This window comes from Zootoca vivipara, chromosome 4, assembly GCF_965207765.1.
Source record: "Zootoca vivipara chromosome 4, rZooViv2.hap1.1, whole genome shotgun sequence".
Lineage (NCBI taxonomy): Eukaryota > Metazoa > Chordata > Lepidosauria > Squamata > Lacertidae > Zootoca > Zootoca vivipara.
Genome location: NC_142587.1, coordinates 80,389,551 through 80,412,497, shown reverse-complemented (window position 1 = coordinate 80,412,497; position 22,947 = coordinate 80,389,551). Strand labels below are relative to the sequence as shown.

General features: G+C 43.4%; 1 protein-coding gene and 1 pseudogene across 7 annotated transcripts in view; one reads left to right on the top strand and one right to left on the bottom strand.

The window, feature by feature from the left end:
- SPATA13 (spermatogenesis associated 13) overlaps window positions 1-22,947 on the bottom strand; it is an 87,405-nt gene that overhangs the window by 34,334 nt on the left and 30,124 nt on the right. For 4 of the 7 annotated variants that reach the window (XR_015949688.1, XM_088668272.1, XM_035114273.3 and 1 more), the window contains exon 2: window positions 8,486-10,288. The exons of 2 other annotated variants lie outside the window; for them this stretch is intronic. Coding sequence is in view for 4 of the 5 variants with exons in the window: in XM_088668272.1 (XP_088524398.1) it covers window positions 8,486-10,126 (1,641 nt within the window). In the remaining variant the exon portion in view is untranslated. Of the gene's footprint in view, window positions 1-8,485; window positions 10,289-11,950; window positions 12,186-22,947 lie in introns of those variants that run through there. One more of the 7 variants, XM_035114275.3, reaches the window with a different exon arrangement.
- Window positions 3,770-4,247, top strand: LOC132592012 (cytochrome c oxidase subunit 5B, mitochondrial-like; annotated as a pseudogene).

Below are 22,947 nucleotides of genomic sequence, written 5' to 3'. Positions count from 1 at the left end.
AAAGTCCTACAATATAGGAGAGGAATTGTCTGAGAGCATGTGCAAAGTGCATTTCAATCACTACTAAAAGCTTATCCACCTTTCCCCCAAAATTTACAGCTAAAGAAGCAGACTTACAGGGCATACAGCATGACTCTCACACAGACCTGAATTCTACCACCTCTCTTTATAAGAGATTAAAGACCCACTCAACCTTCTTTGCCAGCCAAAATGTAGAATCAGAGAACATGCCCATGTGCAGAAAAATCCACTTTCGGTTTCTCCACATCTCCTTTCAAGGGGCCCCTCACAAAAGCGCTTCCTCCAGCAGGCAATTTCTTCATTCATTTCCCCCCATCCATTTTCTCCATGTCATTCATAATTTTATAAAATGCTATCATGTCACCCCCTCATTTGCCTTTTCTCTAGAATAAAAAGCTCCAAATGGTGCGACCATTCCTCATCGGGGAGTTGATACGATTCCCTCGATCACTTTGGTTACCATATTCTCAACCTTTCCCCAACTCTACAATAGCTTTATGAAGTGAGCCACCCAGAACCGCACACAGCATTCCAAATGCAGTCGCACCACAGATGTTGGTATTTTGATTACTGTTAGTTTTATTTTCAATTCCTTTCCTAACGATCCCTAGCATGGGTTTTGCCTTTCACAGCTGCCACACCCTGGGTTGACAGCTAAAGGGAGTTGGGAGCCCAGCACATCTGGAGGCCACAGGTTAAGATAAGATGTTGGACTACAATTCCCATCACCCTTGACCACGGGTCTCTGCTAGCTAGGAATGATGGGGACCCAAGGTTGAGAAAGGCTGTCATGGAGGATAAAGCTACCAGTGGCTACTAGTATACTCCACCTGGCAACAGCATTCTGAGGGTATTGCCACCTGAGATACTTTTACGTGGAGATGCCAGGGATTTAAAAATGGACCTTTTGCATGATCTGAGAGAGTTCTATCTGTGGCAATGCCACTGCCAGTTGCTGCAGGCATTTAGCAGTAAACATGTGTTGAGTCAACCAGTCCCGAGTGCTGAACAAGGGAGTGACAGGTATAGATGTGTGATCCAAAGATCCTGCAAGGAGTTTAAAGTTTGAAAGTCCTGAAGAACTGAAAGATAATAGATGTGAAGTGACAGGATGCAGTCTGGCCACAGCTGGCTTTCTAGCTTCTCAGAAGTCACTTAAGACCATCACCAAAAATTGCGCAAGAAAACTTAAAATACCACTTTCCTTTTAATACCTACCCACAAGAGAGAGAGAAAGGAATACTCAGTGTACATGCAGAGTTCTAATGTGTACCATTCATATGTGTACAAAAGCAAATTGGAAAATGAAACACGTCCCTCAATGCTAGATTGCCTAACCTTTCGCATATACTTCCCTCCATTGTGCAAAAAGAACCGGCAACTTACACAGAGCTTCATTTTAAAAGGAAATTCCTGCTGAAAGGGTCCAAAAGTAGAGAAAAAGAACAGCAAGAGGTAGGATATTTGGAAATGATTTTTTTTTAAATAAAGAAATTAAGATTGAATGTATATGCAATTATGCATAACCTGAAAATAACTCTATAGAACCACAGCCTATGATCAAAGCAAACTGGCTCCCACCCACCTTCCCAGTGCCAAGCTTAGGATATTTTCACACCTGAAGTGAAAGAACAAAATTATCCATGCATCTCCCCAACCCATTGTCCACCTGCTGTAGAGCTAATATACACATAGAAAGAGATGAGAATCAGGTAGCAAGAAAATAGCACTCTCCCTATGGAGCCAAAGTCTGCTCCACCTGCTTGAGATTTTATATAACTGCCAAAATTCTGCTTGCCTAAGTAACTAGGAAGAACAAATCAATGAACACTTGCTTAATTCCAGTTATGCACTACCTGCTATGATGAAACAGAATACCATTGCTAATTCTGTGCCTGTAGCTGGTCAAGACAAGAACAATGTTTTGCAGGTATAGCCTACTCTGACATACATCAAAGATATTATTTCTAAGATAAGCCTTACAGACCCATCATCCTTATCTTAAGCAATTCAACCCCACCAGGACCCTTAAATCTTAACTCATCTTATTAGGGAAAATAGTCAACTGACATCTTGTGGCCATTACCTTGACAAGTTTTTGTGGCCAAATCCACTCGGCTCCAACTTCTGCCTCCAAACTATTAATGCTAAATTCTTGCTGCTGGTATTGAGCTGAATTAAAAGTGTTTCATTGTTATACACCAGGACGTAAGTGGCCTCTTCTCCATCTGACTGCGTCTAGGTGGTCATCAGAGTCCTTTAGGTGATTTTCTTCTTAAAGCCAGGATCACATCCACCAGCGTCTTTCACGGCACAGCAATGTGTCAACATATTATGCATTCTTAGAAAAGGCTAAGTCCCAGGCTAGGTCCAAATTACCTGCACATGGCCTCTATAGGCTCTTCCAAAACAGGACTTTTATGCTTTGGGATACTAGCTGCAGGTGGGGAAGAGCTCAGGTCCTGCTTGTGGGCTTCCCACAAGCATCTGGTTGGCCACTGTGGGAACAGAGTGCTGGACTAGATGGGTCTTTGGTCTTTTCCAATTTCAGGGCTCTGCTCTTCTTATGACTTCCCATATCATCATCTCCCTTGATTGGCTACTTCTCTGGGTTCTCCTGCTCAAATAAGCTTGTCACTGACCACTTCCCTTTTCAGCTCGCACTCAATCCAGTTCCCATGCCCATTTCGTTGTCGTTTCTTGGTTGACAGTTGTGCCAAGGAATGCAAAGTTCTTAACATCCAAGCTGGCAAAGGCAGTTTGCGAGAAAAGAACAATGCTATCATTAATGGCCCAAAGAAGGTTTCCCACCCTCCTTTGCTTTGGATACTTCTCTAATCTCCTGAGACTGGAACTCCGTTATTACATCAATGCCTTTAATGTTTCATTTCAGTTTGATGAGAACAAAGAATTGATAGAATGATTCCTAACCCAAGTTGCAGCAGTGGCCTTGCCTCCCAATCTCAAGTTGTTGCTATGAGAACAGTTGCTTATTATGCCTTTAAAAAGGCTTTTTGGATAGCAGGCAAATTATTTGATGATCGCTGTTGAAATCTTTCCCACTTTACTAAAATATTCAAAGCTGTTTCCCCACCCCCACCCCCAGCCAACATAATCTAAGGTTGCAATCTTGAGAACAGGTACTGCGGGATATGAAACCCTTTTTGAAATCAGTCATTTTATTTCTATATGGATATGGTTTTTAGTTTTTAGACTGTTGCTTACAGTAGTGTTAAGTGCTCACACGGGTATGCCAACTACATACAGTGGTGCCTCGCAAGATGAAATTAATTCGTTCCGCGAGACGTTTTGGATTGCGAAAATTTCCTCTTGCGATTTTCCAATGTAAACAAAGCAAAGCAAAAAAAAATGCAAAAAAATTCGTCTTGTGAAGTACGGCCATAGAAAAATTCGTCTTGCGAGTCAACAAAAAGATTGCAAAACGCTTTCGTCTTGCGAGTTTTTCGTTGCGCGAAGCATTCGTCTTGTGAGGTACCACTGTATTGTTCAAAACGTATGATCGGTCTAAAAAAGATACAATTGTCCACATCATGTAACAGCATAGTAACGGGAACAGGAATAGTATAGCAGTTATATAAATACGTTATGTTTCATAAGTTCATAAGCATGACAATTGGGGCAGGGGGCGGAGATTTTCCATCTCCTGGAAACACAGGGGCAACTTTCTGGAAAACATAACTGTTGGGTTTTCTAGTGGTTCAGAAACCAAAATAAATGGAGGGTTGCCATGGCATCAAGGTTACTGCGGGTGTGTGGTGCCCTGCGAAGCCTCAGCGCGGGCTGGAGTTCCCTAGTCGGGGGCTGCAGCACCTGATGGGGGCCGCCCGCTCCATGGGGGCTAGAGGTATCCCCAGTGATGAAGAGCAGGCTACAGGAATGGAGAGGAAAACCATGAAAGCTTTAGAGAAGGGGCTGGATCCTTACAACATGCTACCAGCCAAACGATATGCTGGGACAAAGGAAGACCCCCAATGTAGTCCCTTCAATTACAGACAAGAGGCTTGTGGGCTGCATCTGTGAAGAGGACAACAGCACTGTGATCTGGTTGTAGCTACACAAGGGAAATCCCCAGCGCTGCCCCTCCTGTGGAGCCCATTACAAGTTGGTTGGCTACCAGTTGCCCTGATTTGGCTTCACAGCTTTGCTGAGCTCTCCATTTATGATTTCTGGATACAGAGCTGAGCTACGTAGCTGTTTATGTCATGACGTATCACATTCCTTGAAATCTAATAAAGTCTTTGACTCACTGTGTGGGGAAAAAGAAAAAAGAAAACAAAATAATAAACCCAAATAAGCCAATACGCTATTTGAAATTCTCAAAATGAAATAGGAAGATTCAAGACCTATTCTATTATTTATTTTATTTTAACTATGTATATTGTACCTTTTAGGACAAAGTCCTAGCCAGTTACACATTCATTTACAAATTACATTCTAGAAAGGTAAACGTTTCCTGTGTAAATTTTTACTTCTCTTTTTGTAGACATAAACACCCAATTGTGGGGTGATAAAAAAAACAGAAGCATGGTGGCCATAAAGAAGGTTATGTTCTTGCTACCATATCACAATAGTACCTGGATTTTTTGCTGCTGATGTTGCGAGCTTGCAATCCTGCAACCCATGAAAGGAGAACAGAATGAAGTTGGATTGTCACTCTCTGAACTGATAACCATGAATTCTGCCCCCTAAATACCAGACCCCAGATTCATCCAATGAAACTGTATGGTGGGGGGTGGGGGGTTCAAGACAAACAATATGAAGTACTTCTTCACATAGCACACAATCAAATGATGGAATTTGCTTCCAGACAATATAGCAAAATTCTGCACTGGAGTCTCAAATTACAAAAGCAAAGCATGATGTTGCGCATATCTAAGGGAGTTTTCAGGATGGCTGATAAAACTCTGAACTGAAAACCAAACCTGTCAAATATGCATGGCAAGTTCTGCTTTAAAGTATCTCACCACTAGATGGCAGGTTGAGAACACAAACAGACTGTTTCGAAGGACCCTGGTACAGCACATGGAAGAAAAGGTGCAGTGTTGTTTTCATTTATCTTGGTTTTCCTATCTGTTTCAAAGCATGACTTCACACCTTCACCAAGTATGAGAACTGCATAATAATCCAGCAGCCTCAAAAGGCTGCAACTCAAGCCTTCTGTGTTTTCCTGTGCCAACATAGGTACAGTACTTTGCTTCAGAATCAGGAGACAAGACTTACAAGCTTTCATTCAGACGTTTCTACAGTAGCTCTCAGGAAGGCAGAACATGCAAACTCTCTTCCAGCCAATTAAGCAACCATATCAGTAATGATGCAAAGACTTACAACCCAAATATTTGGTACAGAGCAGGTTCTGGGTCACAGCAAAGCACTTTTTTTGGGGGGGGGGACGGACGACGGATGTGAAGTGCATTTCTATCTACTTTATTTGCTAGCCAAGTCTTGTACAGAGCCCAATCCTGACCCTGCTACTTGCTATCCTTTTTGTGGTTGTAATGCCCGGGACTGAAATTTGGACCTACTGGGTGCAAACTGAGATTCCTGCATTGCAGGGGGTTGGACAAGATGACCCTTGGGGTACCTTCCAACTCTATAATTCTATGATTCTACCACTGTGCAATGTCAAGCAAAACGCCCTTCCGCTGCCCTCATGATAACCTCCTTCCCAGGTCTCCCTCCCTGCTCCCACCATTGCACCCATGCAGCTGTGAGGAAAGGGTCAGATCCACAGCCTGAAGCAAATGGCTTCACCTTGCCTAATGCATGGGCCTCCCCTGTGCCCAAGGGACTATATTTACATACTTAGTTCTTATTTATTCATTTTATTATCACATTTATTTCCCTTGCTTCCTCAAGGAGCTCAAGGTGACGTATGTACATAGATCTCTCCTTATTTATCTTTACAACAACCCTGGGCTACGTAGGTTAGGCTAAAAGGCAGTGACGTAACCCAATATTGCCTGCTGGGCTTCATGGCTGAGTGGGGACTTGTAACCCTGGTGTCCCAAGTAATGCTCCACACCACACTGGCTCTCTTCACATAAATGTTCTAATGCACATCTCTACAGTTTATTTCAATGACAGAATCTGTGTAGGATTTGCAGTGCATTTTGAAGCTTTATTACCGTACTTAACAACTAGAACTATTCTGAAGCCCTGACATTCTTTCATCCTTCCACACAGTGGAGCTGTTTGCAAGAGGTGAAATATGGACTGTTTTTATTCCTCTTTGCCTGTCACCATATGATTCAGCTATCGTGCTAGAGGTGGCTCTTCCCTTCGCACATCTGCAATATAACATTTTAGATACATGTTGTTCCAAAAGAATAAAAGTATCTAACCAGTTACAGGTAAGTATTACAAAATACAGGAAGTCTAAGCGATGGAAAACATTGGGTGGTACAGTATTAGACTTGCTGTATTTTCCTGCGTATAAGACTACTTTTTAACCCAGGAAAATCCTCTCAAAAGTCGGGGGTCATCTTATACGCCCAGAAAATACGTAAGTTTTACTCACAGCAGACACATTGAAATTAATGGACCTAATTTAGTTATGTTCATTAATTTCAGTGGGGCATCTCTGAGTAAAGCTGAGTTGAATACCACCTTTCAGATTCTACAAAAGTGGCCACAGAATGGAATGTGATTTGTAGCATTAATGAAGTTATGCAAAACTACAACATAGCAAATTAAGCAAATAGAAGTAGCCTGAGAAAGTGAAACGCACACACGCACACACACACTCCTTGGTTTTATTGACTGCTACTTACAGCAAGTAGGTCAGTCTTGCTGAGCCACAACATTTCTGCATTATTTTTACACCATTCCATTCACTCATAGGAAGTTTTAGCCTAAATTGCATTTTGAAGTATGTATCATAGATGCACTGGAAAGGTTTGACATAGACCTTCAGAACACCAACAGCTGCTTTATATTTACACCAGAAAGAGATATAGGAGTGTTACCTAATTAACCTCCTTGCACTATTGCAATGATGTTGTGTTGCAAGTTAAGAAACAGGAAGCAAAATAAGAAAAAGCATGGAACCTGAGTGCAGCAGAAAGCCACACAGAAGTGGTTCCTTCCCTGCTGCTCCACAAATTCTGTTCTCAGCTTTTGCTAAAGATATAGCACTTCTGTGCCTCAATATCTCACACAATTACAGGTATATTTGTGCTATTGGGATGCGCTGGGAATTTAACACACTGATGTATTTACTTAACATAGTTCTGCTCCCAAGATTTACTTCTTTAAAATGCTTTCAAAATTCCAGGAATGGTACCAGTATATAACAGGGTGGGTGTTGGGGGAGAATACCTTTGGCCCTCCAGATGTTGTGGGGCTACAACTTCCATCATCCCTATTGGCCATGCTGGGTGGGGTGATGGGAGTTAGATTCCAACATCTGGATGGCGACAGGTTAGCCACTCCTGGTATACAGTGTCAAAGACCAATGAGCATATGAAAAGAGAGATAGGGATTGGTGGACAAGATAAACGGAACAATGTTCTATTGCAGGACACTTAAATCCTTTCTGTATCGAAATTCTGACCGACCCACCATAAGTTTTGAACTTTCTTATAAGTTATTCTCTCCAAACCAACAGGACTAGACGCCTGCATGTTATGTGCATATCTTAACAACTATAATAATGACTGCTATGACATTCAAGCGCTATACAGAACAGGGCTGTTGAGACCAGGATTACAGATGAGGAATACACCTGAAATGGTTAATAAAGTGGAAATCAATCCATGGGATCACTCTTAATTATTGGAATCATATGTTACCCACAGCTGCCATTTTATAAACACAGCTCAGTAAAAAAAATGGATTCTTTTTGAAATATGCCCCTAACTGCGCATTTAAATAATGTGCCAGCACATACCACCATTCAAACACAGTAAAACTGCAACAAACTGTTAAGATCTGTGAATGCAGCTCCTGTCATCATGAAGCCTTCTGTATGATTTTAGCATGTTTGGGAGCGACTTCAAGGTCCCTTAACTGTTTAGCACCACGGCCACTACCATGTGGCTTACACTAAGTGTCTTTTGTCAGGGCTCCAGCCATGGGCTCACCTAGCTGGACCCTGCTTGGTCTTGATCCTGTCACAAGGTGGCAAGGTTGAAAACTGCAACAGCGCTGCCCTCGGAAATGTACACAAGCCATTTCCCTTCCATGGCTTTCTTTATTAATGTGCACAGGAGGGCAAACTACTCCAGTTTCACCTTCGGAATGGAATTGTTTACACACTTCTTCGCACACTTACTTACTTCTGAGTAAAATATGCAGAGAATATAACTGCAAGAGTGGTTAAAACACACACACACAAGTTATCTAAGCCACCTGACATTACATGAGTAGTAGTCAATACTTAGTTAACCCCAGAAGTGGAGTACTACTCCTTCCTTACAGGCCCAGGGCTTGCTTTCCTCCTTACCTCCTCCTTCTTTTCATCAACACTCGCAGCTAAATTGAGACTCAGCTGAGAGTGGCTGCTGATGCCACTGTCTTCATTTGTGTCATCAAAGAACACAGCTTGCACTGAATCCTGGAAGCAAACAGGGCTCTTCCCTAGCTTGGCAGAAGGCCCATCCCCTCTTCCCTCGCTTCCCACAGAGCTGAGTGACAAGGTGCTGTTCCTGTCAGGACAACGGAGATCCATATTGCACTCGAGGTTTTCGGCACAAGGGCTCTGAGGCTTGGGGATGACGGGTCTGGCAGGGGTGGCAGGATGCTCAGTGCTGCTGCATGTAAACTGGCGAGAACTTCTTGGCTCATCAGAGTCTTCGTAAAACACTTCGTTCGCGATTGTCCCAGCGTCCTGAAGTGGAGGCGGCGAAGACACCGAATCTGGAAGGTCACAGGACGACATCCTGAGGCTGCTGCCTTCGATGGTTAATGTATTAGCCCCAGCATTGTCATCCTCAGAACTCTGGACACTCGATGCGGAAACGGTAGAGTCTGGGCTGCTCCTGGGGGGCGCACACCTCCGCCTGTCTTTCTCAGTGTTGCTGGAAACCCGACGTGAGTAATCATCATGCAACCGACTGTTTGATCTAGTCCTCTGGTTCGGCTCATTAGAGGATGGGATTTCGTTCTTGGGACTGTCTTTCTTCAACGCAACATCAGCAACGTTGCTGACAAGTTTCAAAACTCTGTCGAAATCCTTCGCCCTGATTGGGCTCTTCCAGCGTTTCGACTGGCGCTCTGAGTTCCTGCTGGCTTTGTCAGAGTCCGCTGAAGAAATACTTGTTGTTCTCTGTGGAGTTTGCTTTTCGTTCACTACTTTGAGGTCGGTGAGGTTTGAGGTCGACTTCCTTTTGAATGAGCTCTTTTTCAGGAAGTTCAGGTTATCTGTGCTTTTGCTCCTCCGGTAGATGACTTTGCTGCTTTCGGAATCTTTCACTACGATTTCGCAAATCTGGGCCTCCTGTATGACAGGGGATACCGTCCTGGTAGTGTCCTGATGGCCCTGAATTTTATCAGTGTCTAATAAATTTATACGGCCAATCCCATAGGCACGCCTGATGCTGCGTGACCTGTGAGTGTTCCTCAGGAAGGAATCGTCGCCTTCCTCCCCGTCAGAATGATCAGATGCAAAAGCATTATCTGTTGTGCTCGGCAAGTCATGTAGTGGCCCTGAATAAGAATACCTGTTTGTTTCAACTCTCACCAACGTATTGTTTGGGACACGCTTTCTGATATTATTCTCCAACACGCTACCATTTAAGGTGTCAGAGTCTTCGTTGGCTGGCATTCCTTGGAGAACGGAGGATTTTAACTTCTTGAAAGATCCTATTTTCCTAATGGAAGACAGAGCATTCCATGTTGAGGGGTTCCCCATGACTATCAGAGAACGAGGCCTTTCCACATTGGACCCAGATCTTTTCCGAGGAGTGGAGAAAAAGTGCATGAGTTTGGAAGGGCTGACTTTATCATCCTGGCCTTCATTTTCATAGCTGTGGCTTGTGTCACCACTCTGACCTAAGGAGGTATTGCAGTGCTTCGATTCCTTATTATCCATCACTATACAGGTAACGGAGGTGCCGTTTCCACAGCCATTCTGATATGTTGTCATATTTTCTGTATAAGCATCAGGATATATGGGGTTATATCTCACATCCGAAACCTTGTCTCCTTCATTCTCACCAAACCAAAGCTTTTCTTCAGTGGTGCATCTTTTGGGGTTGTTGTTTTCACATCTGTGGTGTGGATTTAGTTCTCCAGTAGTCTGCACTGCCTGCACCAAGAAAACAAAGCCAGCATTTAGTATTTTTTTTCTCCACAGAAAAAAAGGGATTCTTTTGTGTAAAATGCAAGGATTTCTTAAACAAGGCTCTCTCGTAGAATTGAGAAATACTTTTTGAGAAGTACACAAACATTATCTGAGTTATTAATTATATCTATTATATTATAAGGGGGACATTTGCTCTGCAGGCTTGGGATACTGATATTAGAAAGAATCCAAAGGGCCAAAAGAGGGTCCATCAATGTAATTTTTTCATGGCTCAGGATCCAGCTCAAGCTCCCACTGGATTTCCTTCATGCTGCTGTATCAATGGGGCCTAATTCTGTAGTCAGTTTTTCCTAGAAGATCTATTTCTCAAGATTCCTATCTTTGCCCCACAGCACTCCTTGCGGTATTTCCCCAAAAGCACCTGCTGAAGGGACCTGTGCCCGCCAAAAAGATGTTTGGGACTCTGACCACTGGGACTTGTTGAAAGGATAAGGTAAAGAATCCTAAAATCAAAATAATAAAATAAATTTAACTAACACATTCAGAATTCAGAGCTTAATAAATATTAAAGAGAGTGAAAAATATGAAACATGCCTCAGCCTACATACACAAACAACCAATTCAGCTTCTGTGTGGATTACTGGAAATTCAAAACACCCAATAAGTTTTTCAGTCTACTTTTAATTTCTCCCTTAGAAGAAAAATACATTGCATAAGCATTATCTAGTACACGCTTCATAAGGTAACCTGGAAATTCCTGGAACCCTCCTCCTCAAACTTATCCCTGCCTTGTTAAGTCCATCTTTTCCTTATGTAGGAGTTTTATTTTCCTTTATTTAAATCTTGTCACAGTAGGAGTAGTGGGAGTTTAAGTGTGGGCTCCCAGGAGATGTTTTAACAACTCTTGCAATTCCATCTTTCCCTGTTACCCTATTCCCATATTCACAGCTTAACTGATCATACTGCATAAAGGGTAATTTACATGCTTGAACATAAATATTTACAAAGAGCTGCTTTAAAAGGGGTTGGAACAATTTTTCAAATAACTTTAGAGGGAGTTCAGAACAAGGATTCCCTTCTCAGCATCCTTCTAGTTCTTATATTTAAAAATAAAAATTGGGGGGGGGTTGGGGGGCTGGATTAAGTCAAGGACTCTCACAGCAAAACATGACAATTGTTTTTAAATGTGCAGTCCTAGACACCCTAGGCCCTAGGGAGTAAGCTCCATTGAAAACAGTGGGGCTGACTTCTGAATAAACATGTCTAAAGTTGTGCTGCAAAGTCATATTTTCTTTTTCTTTTTTTAAAAAGAAACACTATGAGAAGAAAATGCAGAGAAAAAACAAATGCACATAACAATTGCCACTGAAGAGGATGGTTTTTAAAAAAATGCTTTCAAGGAATCGCTTCCCTCACTGGCCTGCAAAAGATAACGAGTCCGCCTACTCTTTCCCCCTCTTCCTCTTAGCTTTCCGAAGTTTCAGATTTCCAGTTCCTATAGCTGTGGCAGGGGCACCTGCTAGGCTCTCCTTTTCTTTCTAATCCGAGGAAAGGAAGAAAAAAGAGAACCCCCAACAGAGCAGATGGGCTCCTATCGCTAAGGAAGCTGGGGAAAGCCATGCGCTCGCCGTCCCTCCATCCCCTCCCTCCGGCAGCTGCTGTTACCTGGCAAGGAGGACCGGACTAAACTTTTCCGCCGGCGCTGCACCCCGGACAGCAGATCACAGCCAGGATCGAGAGGCGGGGGAGCTGGATCACCTCTGATCCTCTAAGGTGGCCTCTCCCCACCCCCCTTACACCGGAGGGAAGAAGAGGACGGAAAAATGAATGTGGAGCAGCGACAGAAACCTCCCCCATAAACACGCCTCCTAGTCGCTGTGGTGGCGGCGGCTGCCTCCCCACCCCCACCCCTGGTATAGGCGGCTAATCTGCTCCCAAGCATCACTATGGCAGCAACCGGAACAGAGAGCGAGAGACGGAGAGGGAGAGGAAAGACCTTAGCAGCAAGATCAGGACAGGGACCTGACCAGTATTGGCAGGCTGGGGGTGCCCGGCTAGCCTAAGCGCACGGGCTGGGGCGCCAGGGGGGCGCAAAATAACAAACAACTATCACTACCTCCGGTGTATTTATACGGATAGCTGCCGAGAAGATCAATGAAAGGCCAACTGCACCAAAAGGAATTGGTGTGAAAATAAATGTCCGCAGAATTTTGTCCTCGCTCAAGGAGCCACGTTACCAAAGTGGCCCCTGGGGACCCTCTCCCCCAGGGATGTGCGGATAGTCCCTTAGCGGGCTGTTTTTGTTCTACTAGGTTTTGGAAATCTACCGACGACCCTGAGTCTGGTGCAAAAGGATTCTTAAGCGAAGAGCTTGTTTTTAGCAGCAGGGCTTGAACGGAGCTCGCGCCCCTTCAGCACCAAAGTCCACTCCGAGTTACCCTAGCAGCAGCAGCTGTAAAAACAACTTTGCAATTTTATACTACCCATATAACCGACGACTCTGGCCGGTTTGCAGACTATTAAGCGCAGCACGCATGGTGCGATCCTATACGAGTCACCTTAGAAGTCCAGTCCCGTGGACTTGAATGGGACTTAAAACTCCCCGACATAGGATGTCAACCTTAAAACGGTATCTTAAAGGCCACCACTAAAACCAATGTTAAATCAATCAAGTGGAGTGGTGTCAGAAAACCTTGCCCGATCTGCCCAATGCTCGTCGCATCTCTATTCTTTCCCATCAATTTCCCCCCCTCTTGGTGAGAGAAATTATCCTTGTCTCCTCAGTGAAAGAGGAGCCGATGCCCGTCCAGTGGCCCCTTCACCCTGGAGGCACAGTCCATGCCCCTTTATCTATAACGATACAACGAAAGTTGACCCGGAGGGGAGGGCTGGGGGCACGGGATAAAATAATCACGCATCTGACTTAAAACAAGATGATTTACATTTGGGCCAAAACTTATTAAGTGCCCCTTCCCCCCACCCACCCCGCCTTTCTTCCGACTCTGCCAGAGACAAAGGGAGGCTGTTTGGCTCTCCGTTTGGATTTCATTATCAATTGAACAGCCGATAACAAGAGTAGCAGCCCAGCCAATATAAATGACAAAAAGTGAACCAGGACAGCCAGGTTTTTCCCTGGTGGGGGTCGGGGAACGGTGCTTTGTTTCGTTTTTAAGATACCCTCAGAATCTAGCAACATTACAAGGTTTTATTTTAAATCATCTCGAAAATGAATTTTGCGAAGCTTCTTTAAAAATAAAACAAACAACTCAAGAGTGTTGAGTGGTTCATATTATCAAGTTTCCCCCTGCAAAATCGCTAGACCTATTTAAAAAAAAATTCTTTTGAAAAAGCAGCAGCCTAAGAGTGCAATCCTATACCCACTTACCTAAGAGTAAGCTTCACTAAAATTAACGAAATTTACTTCTGTGGAGACTTTTATACGATTGCACTTTGAAAAAATAATCCCCCTGTAAAATCTTGCCCTTATCATCGCAGTTCCTGCTGAGTCAATTCAAGCTGGTTGTTTGTGGCTTAAGAAAGAGCTGGAGGAAGAGGAAACTGAAGATATTTTAACATATAAATTACCTGCTGTTAATTGCCCATGTACTGTCAGCTGCACAATTGAGAACTTTGTATTCTCATTTGCAGAAATGAAAAACCTGAAAATTAAATAGCCTGTTCTGAGTTATAAAATTTCACATGTTCTAATGCAGGCTCTCATATCCCCACCCCAACCAACCACTTGATAATTGCAAAGGAGCCTATCTAATGGCAGGCAACTGATGGGTTTCCCTACCTGTTTTAGCAATTGTCATATTATAGTATTTTCTGCATCACAATCTGAATTCTATGGAATAAAATGTAAAAAATAAAAGAACCAATAACGTACTGTTCAAAACCATTATGTGTATTTAATGCAGCTGATGTGTTGTGTTCAATGACAAATCCACAGACATGCTGCAGGACAAGCTGAATGAAGTTCATGGACCACTGGTGGTCCACAGACCACAGTTTGAAAACCCGTGTTCTAAAGGGTAGTCAAGACATTGGTGAATATGCAAAGTTTCTATACATGTACATGGTGGGGAGTCTTGCTCATGCATGTTGAAACCGCCCTCTCTTTGCACACATTCAGGGTAACTTCAGAAACAATATATATTGTATATATACCGGTACCTATATCATACATACAATCAATTCGTGCAGACTAGCTCAGTTGGTTAGAGAGTGGTGCTGATAACACCGAGGTTGCAGGTTCAAGGTAAGGGACAGCGGCATAGTCCTGCATTGCAGGGGATTTGGACTAGATTATCCTCAGGATCCCTTCTCTTCTATGATTCAGGCTCTGCACATGCTATTGGGAACCTGTAATATACCATGGCTTGGGAATCAGCACTCTGAAACCCTGTCTCTTTCCTCACTAGTGTTAACTACAGTGCCAGATTACACATGCATTAACATAATCGTTTACTGTACAGTAGTTTGCTTTCAAACCAGAGATTGAAACCAATTTCTGATCCTGGTTTCAGTCTCTGATTTTAGAAGCAAACTATGGTTAGTGGTAACCATGGTTATAATGGTTCAAATTTAAGTTGAAGCTAACCGGGGGGTGGGGAGGAAAAGACATGAGAAGCAGAGGAAGGTGTGAGTCTAGGAGCACTCGCCATCACCAAACCATGGTTTGGCAACTGGACACAGGTTGCAGGACTGCACATTCCCTTCTTCCACCTCTCCCTTCTGGAATGGGAATTTCTGTTAGCCACTGTTTAACTGAGGCTAGGCATCTCCTTAAGCAGGAGGCAGGGAAAGAATGTGTGATACCCCAGACAGTTCACAACTATTTAAGCATGGTTAAGTAATGTCAGGAGGGTTATGCTAGCATTGTGCCTAACCAATGGAGGTACAAGAACCTGAGCAATCACTTTTTGTATGTTGTTCTAAAAAGCTGCAGTTCATTCTTATTATTTGAAACCTGTTCATTTGTCCCCAGCTGAACAATAACATATGTAATTCAATAAACCCTTCTGCAAACATCATAAAGTGTGGGAGAATCAAGCGTAGACATTAAAAAACAGAACACGTTTGGAGAACAAAATCCTGATTGGTAAAGGGCAAAAGAGCTGTTAGTGTGTGTTGATGATGGTCTCTGGTATTTATAGCAACAAAATGAAAGGCATGTTTTAAATTTTTAAATCTCCGATTTAAAGAAGGTTTAATATGCATGTGACAAGGAGTGAAGAGGATTACAAACTGAAGCAGTGTGTGAAATGATTACAGAAAGGTGACAGGAAACAAGTTATACTGAGGGGGATTCTCTCTAAAAGAAAAAAATAATTTTAAAAATGCAAATGTGTTTGGATATTAGCAATTAATATTAATCCCTAGCACCGTAAATACTTTATATAGCACTTCTAATTTGCAATGTACTGTTTAGCTTTTATTGTGTTCGCCTTTCAAAACCCTGTTGCAATAAATCTTTATTATTCCCATTTCACAGCGAGAGACCAGAGTCTGGCAGGCCATAATTTACCAAAAGGCTATATATCTGTGGTAGAGCAGAACTATACATAAATCTGCTTGAACTGGCTCAATAATCCCAGTCTTGCACATTATTCCACTCTGACAGTAAACTGCCTCCCCTCCCTACAGCTAATATGCTTTCTTACCACTTCTTCATCTTTTCTTCCATTTGCGTATTTGCTTTTGCTCTAGGCACTTTCATCTAAGTTCCTTCAACAAAGTTCAGTATTAGTCTTCTCTCTTTGGGAGCCCATGTGTGACGGAGAAAAAATGGGATACCAAACTGACAGTAGGTATGCTAAGAATCACAACCTCTGAATGAATATAATTGATTTAGGGTTTGATACAGTCCTCAAGCTCCAGACGTTTGCAGAAAAATAGGTTTGGGGTCAGAAAATGCCCACTCGGGGAGAAAACTTCAGGACTTTCCCTCAGCACCACAGCTGAGAATGTCCAGGCCCACTCCCAACATTCTTGAAACAGGTAACAGAGGCCATTCTCACATCTCCAAGGAGGATGGAATAAAAACAACCCCAGCTGGTGAGATTCTTCTGGAGTTGATCTGCCACAAAGCTGATTTATGCCTTCCTCACTTCTGCATTTACTTGCAAGAAAGCTACCTAGCCTGCTGTGAAGATCAACAGCTTGGAGTCTGTCCCATAAAGTGAAATGAGATGACACTGATGGGTTGGGGATGAGAAACAGAATGAAGATGTTTGGATAGGAGAGAAGATGGAAAAGGAGACAGGTGGTAAAGTATACTGAACTAGGCAAAATGGAGTGTGGGAACATGACTGTGGGCAAGACAATTCCTGTGAAAGTGCCTCCTCACATATGGTTTATTAAAGCAAGCTAGCTTCATGAACCACAGTACAAAAACGTCTCCTTTCAGATTTGGAACCCAAGGCCCTTCAGATATTGACTTCAGCTCCTTGCATCCACTTTTCCCATCCTTGCACTAAGCCATAGTTAAGACTAATCACAGTTTGTCTGGGTTGGCACATAAACCTAAGCAGCAGATAGTTAAAAACAGAAATGAAGGCTTCTGATCTCCTTGTCTATGCTTTTTTTGCGATTAAAACATTTTTTTGCTATGTCCAAATGCAGTCATTAAAAGCAGATATTTTTCATAAACCCATCTCTTAATGGGCCACCTGTTCAATTCCTGAGGAACGGGAAATGTGAAAAATGATCAGCCTATATGAAATTGCCTGATTGCCCTTTGAATTTGAAAGAAGCGTGTAAAAATAACTTACTAACTCTTTGCTAAAGTTCCCCAAATGTTCTCTCAATTAACTACATACATGAACTCAAGGTTAGAAACTAACTTGTCCCCGAGAACTAATGGTTGAAGTACTATAGAGATTTCATCCTTTATCAGTGCCATCCTTCTTCACATTTGCCAAGAGCTTATTGCACCCCACTCCATTTGGCACAGAGTTGCAATTTAGGTTGGGGAACAAAGGCCTTGTGGAGTGACGCAATCTGAGAAACAGGACCTCTGTGTACCAGGTTACCATTATATTCTGTCGGAGCTGCTCTTACCCACCACCTTCACCCGTGCAGCTGCATGCAACTTAATGGTGGATTCAGCCTTTCAGTCTGGAAGAAAGCTATTTATACCCTCATTGAGCTTGCTTGTGACAATATTATTGTTCTCCCATCCTCAACAGGCATTATTCAGCCGGCATGACATGAAGAAACGGTCCATACTACAGAAGAGCAGTTTCTAATAAATAGATCATTGTGTCTCAAATATAAAGAAAACTTCCTGTTTCTAATTAAGCAGGCTGCAACTCTACCTTCATTTTTGTCTCAACTAATGACTTAATGTTTAAAAAACAGGGAAGAGAAACCATGCATGTAAAAGAAGAAAAGAATCAGATAAATGGAAGTGGTCAAGTTTCTTCAATTTTTAATCTCTCAGATTGGTTTTCCGTAACCGGGCTTTAAAAGCAATAAGGCTAATAGGTTTCATGCTAAACGAAAAGCATTTTCAGATTATGGGGAATCATGTTACAGATGGAAAGATATATAAAGAACAATAGTAACTGCCTCTTTCTGATTTACATGGAGTTTTGGTCTAATCTAGCAAAGTTATATTTCTAAGTATTTGTTTTAGTTTAAAACTTGTCCGATCCCAGGATTGGAAACAATGTTCCAGGTGAAGGAAGAGGGGGCATATAAGGCAGATTCCTATCTTGAACGCCCACAGCCTTCCATTCTAAGTGTTCATCCATGCCAGCCTTTGCCAACCTGGTGCTCTCCAGATGTCTGGGACTTCACAAATATTGTTGTAATCCAAAACATCTTGGGGCACCAGACTGGCAAAAGTTGCACTATACTATGTATGTGTGGAATCATTTGTAAAGTCCCCACATTTTGAAGGTGGTTATCTTTTGTCCAGCAAACACATTTCTTAGGTTGTATACACACTATATACAATCAGCATGGTCTGGTTGGTCATTATGAGAACAGGATGGTGGACTAGATGAGCCATTGGCCTGATCCAGTAGGCTTTTCTTATGTCCTTACCTTTACAACACATTTGAAACATATTCATTCCCTCAATGAATTCTGGGCACTATAGTTTATCCCTCCAGAGGTATGATTCCCAGAAACCCTTAGCAAACTGCAGCCCATCATTCTTTTGAGGGAAAGAATGTTTCAAATGTGCTTTAAAGGTACAGCATGTATGTAGCCTTAATGAGCCATTCTTATGCTTAACTAACAAATTATTCTATAACTCAGTCTTTCCCAACCTGACATACTCCAGGTGCTGTTGCACTACAGCTCCTATCATCCCTGACCTTTAGTTATAATGGTTGGAGCTGATGAGAGTTGCAGTCTGAAAGGCTGCTCAAAATTGCATACAATGAGTGCTTGCTGAAAGATTTGCAGAGTTTCTTTTCTTGCAATATTGCAGCAAGAGAAGAACATTGCAGCAACACAAGCATTTTGCAACATCATAACTGCTCTTGTTGCATGATGCAACAAAAATGCCCCAATGAATTTGGTAAGAAGCTGGTTACCTTAGCTGCCTCTGCGGTTGCTATGTTGAAAGGCTCTGGACAATTAGATGTGTACGAAAAGACACAGCAAAGGTTAAATACCACCAAAATCAAGTGCTTAACTGTGCACTTTGAGTTCCATTTACAGATGCAGGGATATTTTCAAAGGGGGGTTATATTTCATCTGTTTTCCTTGACCTGAGCTTTGTCACTGGATGGAGCAGCCTTTGTAGGTGGGGTAGCTCTAGTCATGCATAGTAGCTCCTACCACGTTCATCATCTCTCCTTCTAAGCCTCTTTGGCTTTTGCAAAGGGAACAGGAAATGTAAGAGCTTCACAGGGCTTGTTGCCCTGTATCTCCATCTGGTGTGAAACAGCTTTTACAGTGCAATCCTAGGCATGGGCTAAATCCCACAAGTTCAATGAGACTTACTTCCTGGTCAGTGAGCATGGGACTGCAACCTAACAGACAGGTGGACAAGCTGTCCCTGCATCAGGATCATGTGCAGTCCCCTCAACATGGAATATGAAAAACAACTGTTTTTGCCCAAGATGGAAATGCAGAGGAACAGGAAGTGTGACACAGTCACACTAAAGTGTGACAAAGGGAACATTTCCTGTTCCCTTTGCCCCACTATAACATCCAAAGCCATTCACAAGGAAGACTTGAAAAATTCAGCCAGTAGTCTCTCTCCTCTATTATGGAAGTTTCCAAACTTTCAAGTTTCAAGGAATCTTTCCTACCTTGACTTGTCTGTTGAGAAACCCCTTCATGAGAATAGTGGTGCAATGGGGTAATGTTACACTCTTTGAGTCTTTCCCAATCTTGGGTCCCCATAAGTTGATTCACTACAATTCCAATGAGTTCCAGACGTATGACGCAATGATCAGGGATTATGGGGATTGTAGTCCAACATTATCTGGGAACCCAAGGTTGGGAAAGACTACTCTAGTCTTAAAGTATTACCAGAACACACACATTGGATTTAATGGTCTTAAGGGTGGCACTTTAGATGGTAATCAATATGTGTTACTTCACTTAATATGGTTTTACAGAGGGAGGGATTTTTCAGATAGTAATGTGTAATGTGACTTAAAAATAAGGTAAGCTAGCATTCTTGCTCATTCTACACACTTGGGGTGGTATTCAATTAAGTTTTACTCAGAGCAGAGCCATGGAAAATAATGAACTTAGCCATATTCATTAATTTCAGTGGGTCTACACCAAGTAAAACTTAGTTGAATACCACCCCAAGTTCGTAGAATATAGTCCGACCTCCCACAAGGTCTGAAGGACAGTGGACTGGCCCCCTGCTGAAAAAGTTTGCTGCCCCCTGGTCTAGGGAGTGCACTCAGTTCATGGAAGGCCCAGATCAGGCCCGTTTGACCTCACCATGGCTATGTACATATTGAGCTTGCACCGTATGTGAATCTACATATCAGGGGAAGATACATCTCCAGCAAGCTTGTCCACCACTCCTTCTCACTGAGGAATCTCTCATGAGCTTCCAAGGAACCTGGTGTTTCCCAGAACAGTGCTGGAAAACCATTATTCCATTCTATGTTCATTAACTATTGGTTTCTTTAAAAAGAAAAGAAAAGACTAAAATCTCTTTTGTACAATGATCTGAAATGGTTTAAATGTCAATCTCATTAAAACTCTCTTTGATGTCCAAATGACTAATTCAGCACATATTTCTCAAGCATTCAATGTTGTGAGATTAATCCCACACTTGCATTTTTTAAAGGCTCCTCTGCTTAGCTTCTCTAGCTTTGCAGATGGCTCCATCTCACGCCTCTGATTTCTCACAGACTCTACATGGCCAGCCACTGTGCCATGGCTATGCCAATGTTGCGTTGCCATAGTACGTGTTACAACCGTATGCACTCCAAGCAGCAAAGAAGAAAGCAAGACAATGCCAATGTGATGAAGAAACAATGCAGCAATACTTCCCACCAATCCACACTACGACTAGTGACTCTACCATTGTCCACCACTCATGACATTGCCCTCTACTCACACCAAGCAGGGAAGGCAGAAATACCTAGGTGACACCTAGGTGGCACCATGGTTAAGTATGACACTTGGTGTCACAGAACCCATTCTACAGTTCCTCCCATACCCATGGGATGCCCTCAGGAGAAAAAAGCCAATAAGGGCTCACCTTACCACAAGACTCCTGTGTCCTAGGCATTAGGAGAAAACCAACCACAGGTTCCAGGGCTCTCCTCTGATGGGGGTTCAAATTCCTTGGTATCCCCTGGGATACCCCTTTAAATGCAGGTGTGCAGAATCTTAGACTCAGGGGTCAAGTGTGCCTCTGCAAGCCTCTCTATCAGGCCCTCAAGAGTCTCCTCAGGCTCCACCCCTGATCTGTGTCCTCCTTGATTGTTTTTGCCTGACTGGTATATGTCATTGAACTCTGGTGCTGCCTCTAGCTTGTCTGGATTTATTTATTTTATACCCCACCCTTCTCTCAGTGCAGGGCAGCTCACAGCATAAATTAAGGCAGATGCAAACCACACACACACACACACACACACACACACACACACACAGAGAGAGAGAGAGAGAGAGAGAGAGAGAGAGAGAGAGAGAGAGAGAGAGAGACAGTGAGACAGTATAAATATTAAAACAAATGGTAACCCTATTATAAACAACACTGAAAACACATTAAACCATTTAGAAGCACATGCGCGCGCACACGAAGTACAACATCCTCAGAAGACCCTGCTGCAACAGCCAGTTGGTGGCCAAAGGCCTGTTGGAACAGAAATGTATTTGCCTCCTGGCAAAGGGAAAGCAGAGAGGTGGAAGGGAGTTCCACAATCTGGGAGCAGCCACTGAAAAAGTCCTCTCAGATGGAGAGAGGTATATGTATATGTAACGCAGTGTAGAAAGGTAAGCATCACCTACATTGCATCACTCATTTTTACACCTGGCCCCACCCTCCACTGGCATGTGGCGCTGTGGACATTTCTGCAACAGAATGTAACCCTTGGGCTGAAAAATATGGACCACCCCTGCTTTGGTCAGGAAAATAGCTAGGACCAAAGGAAGGAGTGCCAATTTATTCACAACAAGGTCCCAGGTTGTGCTGCAACATCAAGAATGCACAGAGGGAGCCCACAACAGTTCAGTACCCGAAGTGAAATGCCCCACGGGGCGCAAACTCCATAAGGAGACTTCCCCAACGGGCAGTGGTGGGGAGATTTATTCCCAATCCCCCCCTCCCCTCTTACCTCCCAGTGGAGCTTTGTTTGAGCTCCTCCATTCAGGCGGGGGATTGGTTGGAGACCTCCTGCCTAGTGGCAAAGCCGAGTGGCTCCCCTCTCACCGACTCGGCAGGAGGGGAGGCATTCCGCATAGCTTTGTCACCAGTCCCTCTCTGCCCCCAAAGGCCGGGGGAACCAGTGGTAACTCTGGGCAGCGAAACAGGATGCCACTGCTCCTGGAGGGTGACACCTGCAGCGGTCACCTCACCCAGCCTCAGGGGTGGGCCAGCTCTGAGAATGTGCACAAATATTTTTTGTAACATTTCACACAAGAAGTGTATGTTGCTGTCTATGTTTAGGAAACAACCATTTTGCAAGGGGGAGTGGGAGAGAGCCACTTGGATAGGGAAGCGTACACATTACAAAAGCAAGCTCACAGAAGGAAACACATCCAGCCACTTAGCAATGCAGTAGCACAGAGCAGTGCAGTGTAAAAGGAGAGGTGTGGATCTGATTCCCGCACAGCCAGCCAGCCTAGAAGGGCTGTGATGATGGAAAGCCCAGTGCCCTCCTCCTCCTATTGCGAGGTTCCCACAGTGAAGATGCTGGACAGCCATCAACAGGACAAAAACACAGCAGACACTGGCACAAGCTTTTATTGAACAGTTTCAGTGTTGAAGGGACAGCATCCTAGCAACGTGAGGTTGCTACTGGCTATAGGATTCCTGCCACTCTGTGGGTGACACGACGGGCAGCCAAGCAACAAGTGCAGCTCAGTGCATTTGTTGCACTGCTGCTCCTGCTGCATTTCTGTCTGTCATGTGCTTCTGAGAGGCACAGAAGCCCAGGGATATTTAAAAGGCAGCAACCCCACATAGGAACACAGGCTTCCCACTGGTTGCTGCTGCTGGAGGC